The sequence below is a fragment of the Lutra lutra genome, chromosome 5, assembly GCF_902655055.1.
Source record: "Lutra lutra chromosome 5, mLutLut1.2, whole genome shotgun sequence".
NCBI classification, from domain to species: domain Eukaryota; kingdom Metazoa; phylum Chordata; class Mammalia; order Carnivora; family Mustelidae; genus Lutra; species Lutra lutra.
This window is the reverse complement of record NC_062282.1, coordinates 143,034,848-143,047,146: the sequence shown is the minus strand read 5'-3', so window position 1 is coordinate 143,047,146 and position 12,299 is coordinate 143,034,848. Positions and strand designations below refer to the sequence as shown.

Below are 12,299 nucleotides of genomic sequence, written 5' to 3'. Positions count from 1 at the left end.
ATTTTGGCTGGTGAAATGTAAGCAAATCAAATGCATCACTCCTGAAACATCTCTTTAAACAGCCGTAGTTATATGCCTTTGCTCACCTTTTCTGTTCTTCCCCTTGAAATGCTTATGTGATGGCTAGAAGTCCAGCTCTGAAGTTGGACATGAAATGTAAGTCACACACTTGGCACAGCAGAGCAGAAAGTTAGGCAGAGCTTGAGTCTCTGACAGCTTCAAGGTACTGCCTTATCTACCCTAGAATATTCCAGAGCCAGCATGGTACTCTCTCAGATACACCAAGGACAAGGAGAATACAGAAGCATGAGCTAATACAAAAACATTAGTATGGTGTTTGGGATATCATGGAACTATAGCAGCAGCCAGTTGGCTAGGTCTGTAAGAAATAATGTTAAGGATGAACAGTTGCTGTAGAAATACAGAGACAGCTTCAGGAACCCAAGACTATTCTAGTCATCTCTTGGGAAGCAAACATTTAGTGTTTACCCCCTGAGCAACTCTTCCATACTGGTCTTTGGGTGTTTTCAAATATCAAGAGAAGCCTGAGTAAATCCTGGGAATTTTTTTTAAAGCTCTTACAGATTTTTTTTTTCAAGATAAGCAAGTTCCAAAGCAGAGTTAACCAAATTTGTGGAATGATCTCAGTGTTTCCACATATTATTATTTTTTTAACACAAGCACATTCACAAAATGATTACAAGAATTATTTGTGCAGAGCCATTCAGAGGCAGTGTATAACAAACCCTGTAATCTAGCAATGGGACACAAAGTTGTATGATCTATGATGAACTACTTACTTTAATGCTACCAATAGGTCGGTAGCATAGGTAATAGGTACATAGATGAGTATAAATTAGGCCTTCAAAAATTGGTATAATATCCAAAATAGATATGAAGTATGTGAGTTATGAACAGAAGACCAAGGATATTGGCCACTTGTCCTCATGCTGGAAGAGCCCCACCGGTGACTCCATTCCTCTCTGTTTCATGTCTTTCAGGGAGGATCTGGCTGAGTCTGCCGGTTGCTGTCTTGTATACTGTGCCACTGCTAGCCAGAGCTCTCGGGTCTGCCCACACTTGGGCTCAGCCACTGACCATAGTCTGGGAGCTGCGAGGAGGGGGTGTTCTCAGCTCTCTCTCTTGGGAAAAATTCCTATGGCTCCCATTCATTTCTCTTCGTAGATCTTTATAGTTGATGCCACATATTGAAAAGGTGGTGGCTCTGATAAATCAATATTAAAGACCTTAGAAGATTTCACAAACTTTTTTATACAGATGTAAGTCAGGGCTAAATTCTTTCTTTCCTTCCACTATGTTTGAAGCTGCCATTCTTATAGTTGCAAATTATTACTGAGGAGACTCTAGAGGAAGATTCCCTCAAGTGGAGAGAGGGTTTTCTTTGTTTTTAAGGCAATTGAACTATATATATTGTGTGGTTTTTATTTAAACAAGATCAGCAGGGTTTAGGAACGTTCTAAATACATGTACAGCTGTTGACATAGACAAATAATGGAAGATAAATATGGACTTAAACTGGCTTCCCTGTTTTGGAGAGTGTCCTAAATGTTCTCTACCCCAAGCTGTGGAGCTAGGCTCAAAAAGTCAAGAACATAGGGGGAGAGCTTACCAGGTGTCACTCATGCCTTATTTCCACCTGCCCTTTCTCTGCTTCATCCATTCCTTTATGCCTTTCTGCACCACCTGGAATTGGTGAGTGTGAACACTTTGAAAATCAGACCCGAGGGACGCCTGGGTGTCTCAGTTGGCTGAGCGGCTGCCTTCGGCTCAGGTCATGGTCCCAGCATCTTGGGATCGAGTCCCACACTGGGCTCCTTGCTCAGCGGGGAGCCTGCTTCTCCCTCTGCCTCTGCCACCACTCTGTCTGCCTGTGCTCACTCTCTCTGACAAATAAATAAATAAAATCTTAAAAAAAAAAAAAAAAAGAAAAAGAAAATCAGACCCGAGTTGGAAAAGCTGGGGAGGGATGGAAGTGAGGTTGAGATACATCTTTTCTCTCGAAGTCTACTTTTGTCCACTTGGCTCTCTCAGCCTATTAGAGCATGTACTCTTGCAATCACTGTTTCCTTCCGGGAAACTAAGGTGGAAATCCATGCTCTTGGTCTGAGGGGAACACATATAAGTAGATAATTTCAACATATTAAGGCGATTGTAATAATAAAATAGACATTGCCACATGAGAACATAGGACAAAGAGCTCTTATTTATTATTATTTTTTTAATTCTAGGTCAGTCTGTTTGACCTGACTTTCACTCTAATGATAACCCTACATTGTCTCTGTTTTTGTTCTTTATAGTTTAATATTTATAGAATTAATATAAATGAATTTTGGATTTCCACAAACAGCTTAGATCATAAAACCATGTCATTTCTGCCAAATCTGCCTCTCTTTTATGAAAAGATTTAAGGATATTCCCCAGGTATGAAAACCTGGAGCTCGTGTGATTCCTAAATCACAATTATTATTCTTAACTATTTTACAGTTGATCCGCAGCTCCCTTGTATGTGATCCTAACAAAAACCTCTGAAGATCATCGAACACATAACCTGTTCTTGTCCTTTCTTTAGATCTCTCTTTGCTTGCATTCCATGAGCAGATTCCCCTCTAGACATGAGCAGCCACAATTAGACAGATGGCTCAGTTTCATATTCGAGAGATACATTTCTCCCTTGCTTCTAATGTTAGGTGTGCATGTTCTCAGACTTAGGATTAATGTCATGCTTCTTCTCACCCCCAGATATCTGCAAACACTCTGTCCCCCTAGACCTATTTTCTTTCATTTTGTTTTCCATTTAATTCCATTTTGCCTGTGGTTATGATTCTTTTAGTTGCAACATGGTACTTTGAAAGAGTTTCAGCCAAACATTGAAATGTAATTATAAGGACACAGTGTATTCCTTGTCTGGCTAATTTATTCATCTCTCACTTGGCTGCGATAGAGTCTAACTAGCCAAGTAAATAAACTTCAGCACCTTTCAATATGTTCTCTACATGGTAGCTGCAAGAATCACTTCATTCCTTTCTTTCTAACTTTATTTAACTAGTGTAAAATATTTATTTTATTTTCAAGTTATAAAATGATTCACACAGGACAGAAAATAAATAAACTAATGTAACAACTATAACCCAGACTTAACCAATGTCAACCTCTTCTCTTAATTACTTTGCATCAATTTTAAAAAGAAATAAAGTATCCTAGCCATATGGTAGCTGCCTTTCAACATCCACTCCCCTTCCTTCTTGCCTAAATTTGATGTGTATTATTTATTTCCATATTCTGTAACATAAACTACCCTTGTTACTATATATCAACAATAAAGACAAACTGAGTAGTTGTGTTTTAACTTTGTTATACTCAACTTTTGGTTTTTTAGATTTATCCCTACTGACACATGTAGTTCTGGTTACTTCCTTTGAACTACTTTATATTTTGTGTACTCAAGTACTTACCAACCGATATTTAGGTTTCCAGTTTTTTGCTATGAGATAACAAACAACCTGCAAGGAACATTCCTATGATTTTTCAACCCTGTGCACATCTGTGTGAGTTTCTCTAGAGTAGGGTAGGCTTTTTTCCTAAAATACCTGTACCATAGCGAATGTCCCCTGTCCACTTTATAGCACATTGTCAGAACTTTTCTAACAGACTGGGTGTATATTGCCCTTAACAATGTACATACTCCCCACTTATCCACATCATCATCATCAATTGGAATTATCAGACTGTCTTGTTTTGAATCACTTTTAAGAATGAAGTGCTATTGCATCTGTCTTCAGTTTGCCCTCCTTGATTACTCATGAGATTGAGTGGAAATTAGGTATTCTGCTTGTGTCAGTTACTTTTTTACAACATTTTTCTGATTGTGTGTGTGTGTGTGTGTGTGTGTGTGTGTAATCTCCAAATATATTTTCTTTCATTGTTTTAAAGATTTTTGAGAGAGAGAATGCAAGCGAGAGAGAGAGAGAGAGAGCACAACCAGGGGGAGCAGCAGGCAGAAGGACAAGCAGACTCCCCACTGAGCAGGGAGCCTGATGTGGGACTCAATTCCAGAACCCTGGGATCATGCCCTGAGCCAAAGGCAGACACTTAACTGACTGAGTCACCCAGGCGTCCCTGTTTCAGTCTTTTATTTGGCCTCAATTAGTACAGTAACAATACTGTTTCGATGAAGAAAAATTTAGGTAGACCTTTTTGCTTAGTGTTTATGGAGCTGCATCAGGTTTCATTAGAGTATTTGCCTGCTGTATCTTATTTGTGTCTGTTTATATGAATGTTTCTGTGTCCTTTTTTGAATAAAGTATTGTAATCTATTTATGTTTGTTGTGATTACTAATATATTTGGAGTTATTTTTTCTATCTTATGTAGTTTCTTTTCTGTTTGCTATGATATTTTTGTTTTGTTTTTTCTTATTTTCTGCCTTTTTAAAATTTAAAAGTTGCCAAATTTTTCTTACTCAGTCTTTAAACTTCACATTATTTTGGGAATTTTAAGTTTGTCTCTTAATTCAGTAATGGCCCTAAAATTTTTTCACATGCATTCTTGACTTAACGAGCCATAATCAATATCACATTGCTACTGATTTCTTACACACAAAAAAATACAGTGGACCTTAAAATGTTTTAACTCTGATTGTTTCCCAATCAGATGTCATTTTTCCTAGTATCTAACTTTCATGTTTTTCTCTTCTCTCCAATTAGTCTTTAGTATATTATTGTTTTGTAACCAATACACATTTTTATTATTTTATAATTTCTTTGCTCATCTATGCTCCTTGTATGCTAGTCCTTTCTTCTGTTTTTTTTTTTTACCTTTTTCTGATTTGTCATTTATCTATACCTTCAACACTAATATGTAAAAAGTACTCTCCCAGTCTTTATATGTGACAATGTTGATTTCACCCTCACATTTACAGAAGAATTCAATTATATTTTCAGTTACTTTCTTTCATTATGAAACATACTCTTAAATTTTCTTCAGACTTATATTGCTTGTTTGCAAATCTGTCATCCTAATTTTTGTTGCTCAATACACACTTGGTGCCCCTTGTTTTATTCTTATAAAACTCCTGTCGTTACTTTTGTAGGAGAAGGAGACATTTCTTCCTTTTTTCCCGGGGTTCTTCTAGGTGGCTGAGGAATTATATTGACATGGGGCAGAGTAACAGGAGAAAAAAACCAAAGTTTTATTATATATGCATGGAGGTCCAATAATGCAACTGAGACCCTAGTCAATGACCAAGGCAGGCAGTTTTTGTACATTTTAGACAAAGAGAAAATAAATTAGTGAGGAATTGACAGGATAAAGAAAACAGAGGCTTGGGAGCTTTAATTAGTAAGGAATTCTAAGCAGAATTTGGGCTGAGGTAGTAAATGAGTAAAAAAATAACAAGAGGGCTCCTGGGTGGCTCAGTCAGTTGGGCATCTGCCTTTGGCTTAGGTCATGCTAGGGTTCTGGGATCAAGCCCCGCATCAGGCTCCCTGCTCAGCTGGGAACCTGCTTCTCCCTCTCCTCCATGCTCATGGTCTCTCTCACTATCTCTATCTATCTCTCTCTCTTAAATAAATAAAGTATATGTATTTTTAAAAAGAACAAGTTTTGTTCCGATAGTTTTCTTGGCTTTAAAATTCCTATCTCTGGTGATAACGTCACCTTTTTCTTCCTTAGTGCATAGAGGGTACTTTTCATACAAAAGATTTATTTCATGCTTTCAGGGGGACTCAGGAGGGTGTGAGTGTCCTTGCACCAGCTGGGTCCCATGTAACTTTAACACAAAATCATTAACATGCTGTTTCGGTACGTTTTGGGCATCTACACTTTTTCGTGTGCTGTATTCTTATGATGGCATTCTGGGTGTGTGTTTATTTATATTTTCCTGTTTGGAGCTCTGTGTGCTTCTCTCATTAGATGATGCTTCCATTCTGAAAAATAGCAATTTATCATCTCTTCGAACAGGGCTTCTCTCCCTTCTGGAACTCTCTAGGACTCTGTGGTACTTGATCAGCACTTAGCGGGACCCTCTCACAGCCTGACCTCTCACGGTGCCCTTCAGCCCAGAGTCACCTTCCCATGGCTCGTGCTCAGGCCCTCTCTTCTGTCAGAAGAACTTTATCAGGCCCTTCCCTGAGCAGGCTTTGGAATCGCTCCTCTTCTACCATTTAAGAGCCACTCATCCTTCAGAGAGGTTTTGCTGACTTTTTTTTTCTTTCTATAAAGTCTTTATTTGTCTGTTACGAATAATTGTTTTTTGTGGTTATCCCAAATGATTTTATAAATTTCATAATTTTTATATGCCTGACTAGTATCCAAGAAATATCAAAAGTGCAGTCCCCATCCAAAGAAACAAATGGGCATACTGAAAGGCTCTGATTAAATTGACTATTTTCAGGAATAAAAGTAACTATATCCTCTTCCATTAATTGGATGATGGTTTGGTAAAATTTTTATACTTTTAATGATTTTTGGTTTTCCATGGTGTTTTCTTAGCAACATTCTACCAAATTACAGCTTTCCAAAAGTTGTAGTTTTGTGTATAATTCTTTAGTATGATTTTTGCTAACTTTTTGATGGGCTGTTTTTATTCTCCTCTTACAGTATCTCGGTCTGTCATTCAGAGCTCCTAGAAAATGCATACTTTTACAGTTATTGGTTTGAGTATCTAATTCATGCTGGGTCCTTCCATTGAATTCCCTGCTCCACAAGGACGTTGCAGTTGACCTTTATAAAGTCCACAAATTTGAACTCTGGAGGTCCACTTATATGCAGATATCTTTCTAAAAATACAATACTGTAAGGTACTTTCTCTTCCTTATGATTTCCTTAATAACATTTTCTTTTCTTTAGTTTACTTTGTGGTAAGAGTACAGTAGATAATGCATACAACATACACAATTGATGTTCATCAACTCTTTCTGTTATCAATGAGGCTTCCAAGTCAACAGTCCACTGTTAGTGGTTAAGTTTTGGGGATTCAACAGAGTCATAGCTTTGCACAGTAGAAGCAGCACCTGTAAGCCTTGTGTCATGCAAGGGTCAACTGTATTTTGTCTGTTTTAGTTTTTCATTTAATAAGCACTTGGGAAATAACAACAAGGAGACTAAAACCCACCAGCAGCTATAGAACTGCATGAGAGGCCCAGGCAATACTGATTCGTCTCTGAGCAGCAGCCTCCCTCCCTTGAGAGTGGACCAGCTTTCTCATCTTCCAAGTAGATATGTAATGTGATATAAGGCTCAGGGTAACGAGTCTCTCCAGGTGAGATAGTGCACAGTACCTGTGAGCCTGGACCATCCCCCATCTCTCACATTCTTCCCGTGTCCTCCCACTTTAATTTCTGGGATGTCTGGGCTAGAGCTATAGACTGTGCCATCAGACTAGATCATTTCTGGATAAATCTCTTTCCCCCTATTTTATTCTAGAATAACTGATCAGATGTGACTTTGCAAAGTAACAACTTCAAAACTCAAATGAGAAAGAACACGTTTTCATTCATTCTTTTTTGTTTGTTTGTGTTTTTTTTGTTGTTGTTCACTCTTAAACTAAAAAAGTAGCCTTCAGTGCATTTATTTAACAAGTATCCATTGAGCCCCTTTTAATTGTCATTCACCACTTTAGGACTTTATGTCTCAGTAGTACCAACAAGCATGTTCTCTGATCTCACCGAAATGAGAGTCTAGAGAGGAAAGACTATTCCAGGACTCCTCCTACTCTCTAAACAATCACAAAGTATGCAAATGCTTTCAGTGAAAGAAATAAAGTTCCCTGTGAATATGTAACAATTTCACCTGACCCACATGGGAAATTGCAGGAGAACAGGGAAGGCTGAGGTCATGAGGGACTCCTGAGCTAAGGCTTTAAGTCAACAAAGAGCAGGTGTCAAAGCATTTCAAGAAGAAAAATTGGTATGTGCAAATGCCCTATGGCAGGAAGCAGACTGACAATTATGAGGGTCTATAAGAAGACCCAGGAGGTTTGAGAACAGAAAAGAAAAGGGAAATTTATTAGAGCTGAGGATGGAGAGTTATTTGAGGAGAGACAGTAATGTGCTGACTGGGTCTGGCTAAAAAGGGCCAATTGTTCTATTTTCAGAAATTTTGTGTGAGCCTGCTGCTAAATAAAAACCAAAATATAGAATCACTGAACTCTACTTCTGAAACCAATGATATGCTGTATGTTAATTGAATTTTAAAAATTTAAATTTGTATATATTATATATATACTCATATTAAATAAATTACATTAAATACAAGGCTTTCTAATTGTTCTCAGTCATTCTTAATCATTTTACTACATTCTACCATTATCTGTGCCCCTGAGTTTATTTTTGCTGATTCTACTGGCCTGTAGAAGCATCTCTGCTGCTATGTCAATGAACATTTCTTCCCAATCTCAAATGCAGTGATGTCATATTCGCTAACTTGAAATTGATCACTGTGGGAATTTACACCAAAGAAATTGGCAAACTTTTCAAATCGAAACTCCCTTACACCTCTAAGAACCAGTTTTAAACATTTACCAGCACAACACTGAGGGAAACTATACACGACCTTGGAGACGGTGTTAAGAATGGATCTTTATCACAGGAGAAATGAACAGGCATTGAAAGATTTTGAGCAGGGAGTTGACACCAAGAGCACATTTCTGTTTTAGAAAAATCACTGACACAACAGAATTGAAAGAAGGAACAAGGTGACTTCGGGGGACCCTGTGGTAAATAATGGTGGCTCAAAGAGGACCAAAGAAATGCAGAGAAGTGGGTTTGGTATATATATAGGAGCTAAAATTAGAAGGCTGAGCTCTGTGTGACAGTAGCAAGAAACAATCCCTTAAGACCCTCATGAGGAAGAAGTAAAATCTCTCCATCCTCCCTACTATTCTGGATGCCGACAATGTTTTCATTTTGAGCCCAATTCTGCCACCCTGTGTCAAAGAGCCAGCTTCACAGTGGAACACACTGAGACCTGAAGACGGAGAGACAAATCTGCATATGGAAACGTGAAATGAAAGGACTATATGTAAATAAACTATTTTAAAATGATCTGTAACCTTCCCATCTTTGTATATGGGTAATCGTGCCTTTATGGCGACCTTGAGCATGGTCTCCAAGATCTCTGCCTGAGGGAGGGTGAATGAGCCTGTTCTGATATCCAGCATTTGAGCCGAGGCTGTGCTTCCTTCCAGCAAGCTGCCTCCTGACCATGTCGAACAGGACCGAGACCCTCAGGCAAGCCTGTTAGGGGCGATGCCCAAGTCCTTCCATGAGCGGCTTTAGCATCATGACTCTTCAGTTCTATGTCCCTCCTTCTCATCTATTCTCCTTCACTAGGGTCAGACCTCCACCACCATCTGATGGTTCTGCCAGCCACACTGGATGCCCCGCCTCTGCCTGGTGTCTGCAACAGCTCTTGAGATGCTGTGACTTGGATCCCTCCCCCAAGTGATGGCAGACATCTGCTGGGCAAGTTCTTGGGGCCAAGAGAATTTTCTGCCCCTTTCCCCAAAGTCAGACAGCTGCAGCTTCTCCCCGTTCTCAGAAGCAGGAGACTGTTGCCATTCCCTTAATGCTTACACGTTGTGTTTTATAAAGGATGAAGATATGGGAAGTCCCTGGGGTTTTATGCCTATGTGCCCAGGGATGGCGCAGGGTGGGGGGGTGGAGTCTCCGCCAGATTTATACATTCCATTCTCTGCCCTGCTCTCCTCAGCAGGCAACACCAGAGGCTCATGGAACAGAGACGTGAGTGAGGACAGACAGCATTGTGTCTAGGCTCCTGGGGACTCTAAATTGTCATATTTATTGATTAAAGTTCTAGCTGTTTCCTCACTTTGGTGGAGGCTCTCTGTTCCCCATGACTTGCCAAAGGTGCAGCAGTCCATATGCCCTTTCTATCCTCAGAGGCCTGGAGACTTTTTGCAGCTCAGCTGGATGGGTGTCCTTGTGATTCTCCGTTCTCTGATCATCTCAAGAAAAGTTAGAGTTGGGGCGTCTGGGTGGCTCAGTGGGTTAAAACCTCTGCCTTCCGCTCAGGTCATGATCCCAGGGTCGTGGGATTGAGCCCCACATCGGGCTCTCTGCTCAGCGGGGAGCCTGCTTTCTCCTCTCTCTCTCTGCCTGCCTTTCTGCCTACTTGTGATCTCTGTCAAATAAATAAATAAAATCTTAAAAAAAAAAGAAAAGAAAAGTTAGGGTTTTGCCGAGTATTTGGCTTTTCTCATTTTTCACGTGAGATTAATGTTCTCCTGTAGCTTTCTACAGGCTGAGCCTAGGGAAAGCCACTACCTCTTGTTTTTAAAAAAATCATTTCTGTTTCTGTATCAGGGTCTTATCTTTGGTGGGTTCAGCAGAGCCAGAAAGAGAAGGTATATGTAAATTGTATATTATGTTCTAGGTACGTGACATCATCAGGTTATCAAACAGTCCACATGCCTCTCAAGGCCATTCTGTCAATGTATGGAATGGAAGCACTTTCCAACCATGGAGTCAAGGATGTAGTGTGAGTCAAGGTTCCCTGAGCAGATTTCCAGCTCAACAGGGAGACATTGTTCCTGGTCTGTTTGGCTCTGGGTCATTGTTAACACAGTTACTTTGTCCTTTCCACCAGGTGGTTGACCAGATTGACACCCTGACCTCCGACCTCCAGTTGGAGGATGAGATGACCGACAGCTCCAAAACGGACACCCTGAACAGTAGCTCCAGTGGCACGACCGCCTCCAGCATCGAGAAGATCAAAGTGCAGGCCAACGCACCCCTCATCAAACCCCCAGCGCACCCGTCTGCGATCCTCACCGTCCTGAGAAAGCCAAACCCTCCGCCGCCTCCCCCGCGGTTGACCCCGGTCAAGTGTGAAGACCCGCCGAGAGGGGTGCCTGTGGCCAATACCCTGAAGACCAATGGCACCCTCCTGCGAAACGGAGGCTTCCCCGGGGCACCGAACAAAATTCCAAATGGAGACATCTGCTGCCTACCCCCCAGTACCTTGGACAAGGCTCCCGTGCAGCCTCTGACGCACAGACCCGACAAAGACAGGTGTCCCCAGGCAGGGCCTCGGGAACGAGTTCGGTTTAATGAAAAAGTGCAGTACCATGGCTATTGTCCCGACTGTGATGCCCGGTATAACATAAAAAACAGGGAGGTCCATTTACACAGCGAACCTGTCCACCCACCAGGGAAGCTTCCTCACCCAGGCCCTCCTCTCCCTCCTCCGCCCCACCTCCCTCCTTTTCCACTGGAAAATGGGGGGCTGGGAATAAGCCACAGTAACAGCTTCCCCCCTCTCAGACCTGCAACTGTGCCTCCTCCCACTGCACCAAAACCACAGAAGACGATCTTGAGGAAATCAACCACTACAACAGTGTGATGTATGCCATTTCCAAAACCTTTTCGTTTTTTTGTTTGTTTGTTTGTTTTTGTTTTTGTTTTTTAATTTCTATACTACAAACATAAAATAATAAGTAATGAGCACTTTCTACTCAAGCAATAAAAAGCCCAAATATATTAATCCTGCATTCAGCAAAGTGGCATAAAAACCACCTGGTAAGTATGCACTATGTCGTTTATATCCCGGGTACACGGTGTTTAAACAGTTGCAACATCAGAAACCACAGAACCATGAAAAAGCTGAGTTTTTTGTTTCTTGCACCTGACCTGGGAGAAACAGTGGCCTGTAGATTTCAAATGGTTTGATTTACCATCAGAGGTGGAATTAGATTCATTTTATTCATGCCTAACTCATCTATGCACTAATAACATGTCACCCTCCTAACTTTGGCCAGATGCTTTTTAGGAAGAAATTTTAATACCGAAGGACTATTTTATTATTTTTTCTAAAGATGTTTGTCACTAGTTTTACATTATGAAATGCCGAGAACAGTACCAAAAAGTTTATTTTCTATACTATCCAATAATTATTATATGTTTCCCCTATATATGTAATGAAAGATTTTTGTCTGTGGAAATATCATACGTCAATAAATGACAGTACCTAATGGCAAAAGCACGCGTTTCTCAGAGCGGAAATGAAGCAGTGGTTCATTGAATCCTGTGTGAATATTCATCAAAATGGGTAGCTACTCTGAAAAAGTTTGGAGAAGATTACAGTGAGTATCCAGCAGCATTTTCTAAATCAAATATCGTTATCAGGTCATAAGTAGTATTTCCACATTTTCATGTTATGCCTTGTGGTACGCCAATGCCATATATTGAAGGTCTCCATGACCCAATACATGGCCAAACCCTTTAGATCCTCCTCACACTCCGCGTCCCTCCCAGTCACACCA

The 12,299-nt window shown here is 40.4% G+C and overlaps 1 protein-coding gene across 9 annotated transcripts in view; it reads left to right on the top strand.

Moving 5' to 3' along the window:
- Positions 1-12,011, top strand: part of PRR16 (proline rich 16) — a 195,945-nt gene extending 183,934 nt beyond the window's left edge. For 8 of the 9 annotated variants that reach the window (XM_047731048.1, XM_047731047.1, XM_047731049.1 and 5 more), the window contains one exon: positions 10,625-12,011. In XM_047731048.1, the coding sequence (XP_047587004.1) occupies positions 10,625-11,380 (756 nt within the window). In that variant the 3' untranslated portion in view covers positions 11,381-12,011. Of the gene's footprint in view, positions 1-1,055; positions 1,069-10,624 lie in introns of those variants that run through there. The other variant, XM_047731055.1, reaches the window with a different exon arrangement.
- The last annotated feature ends 288 nt before the right edge of the window (positions 12,012-12,299 follow it).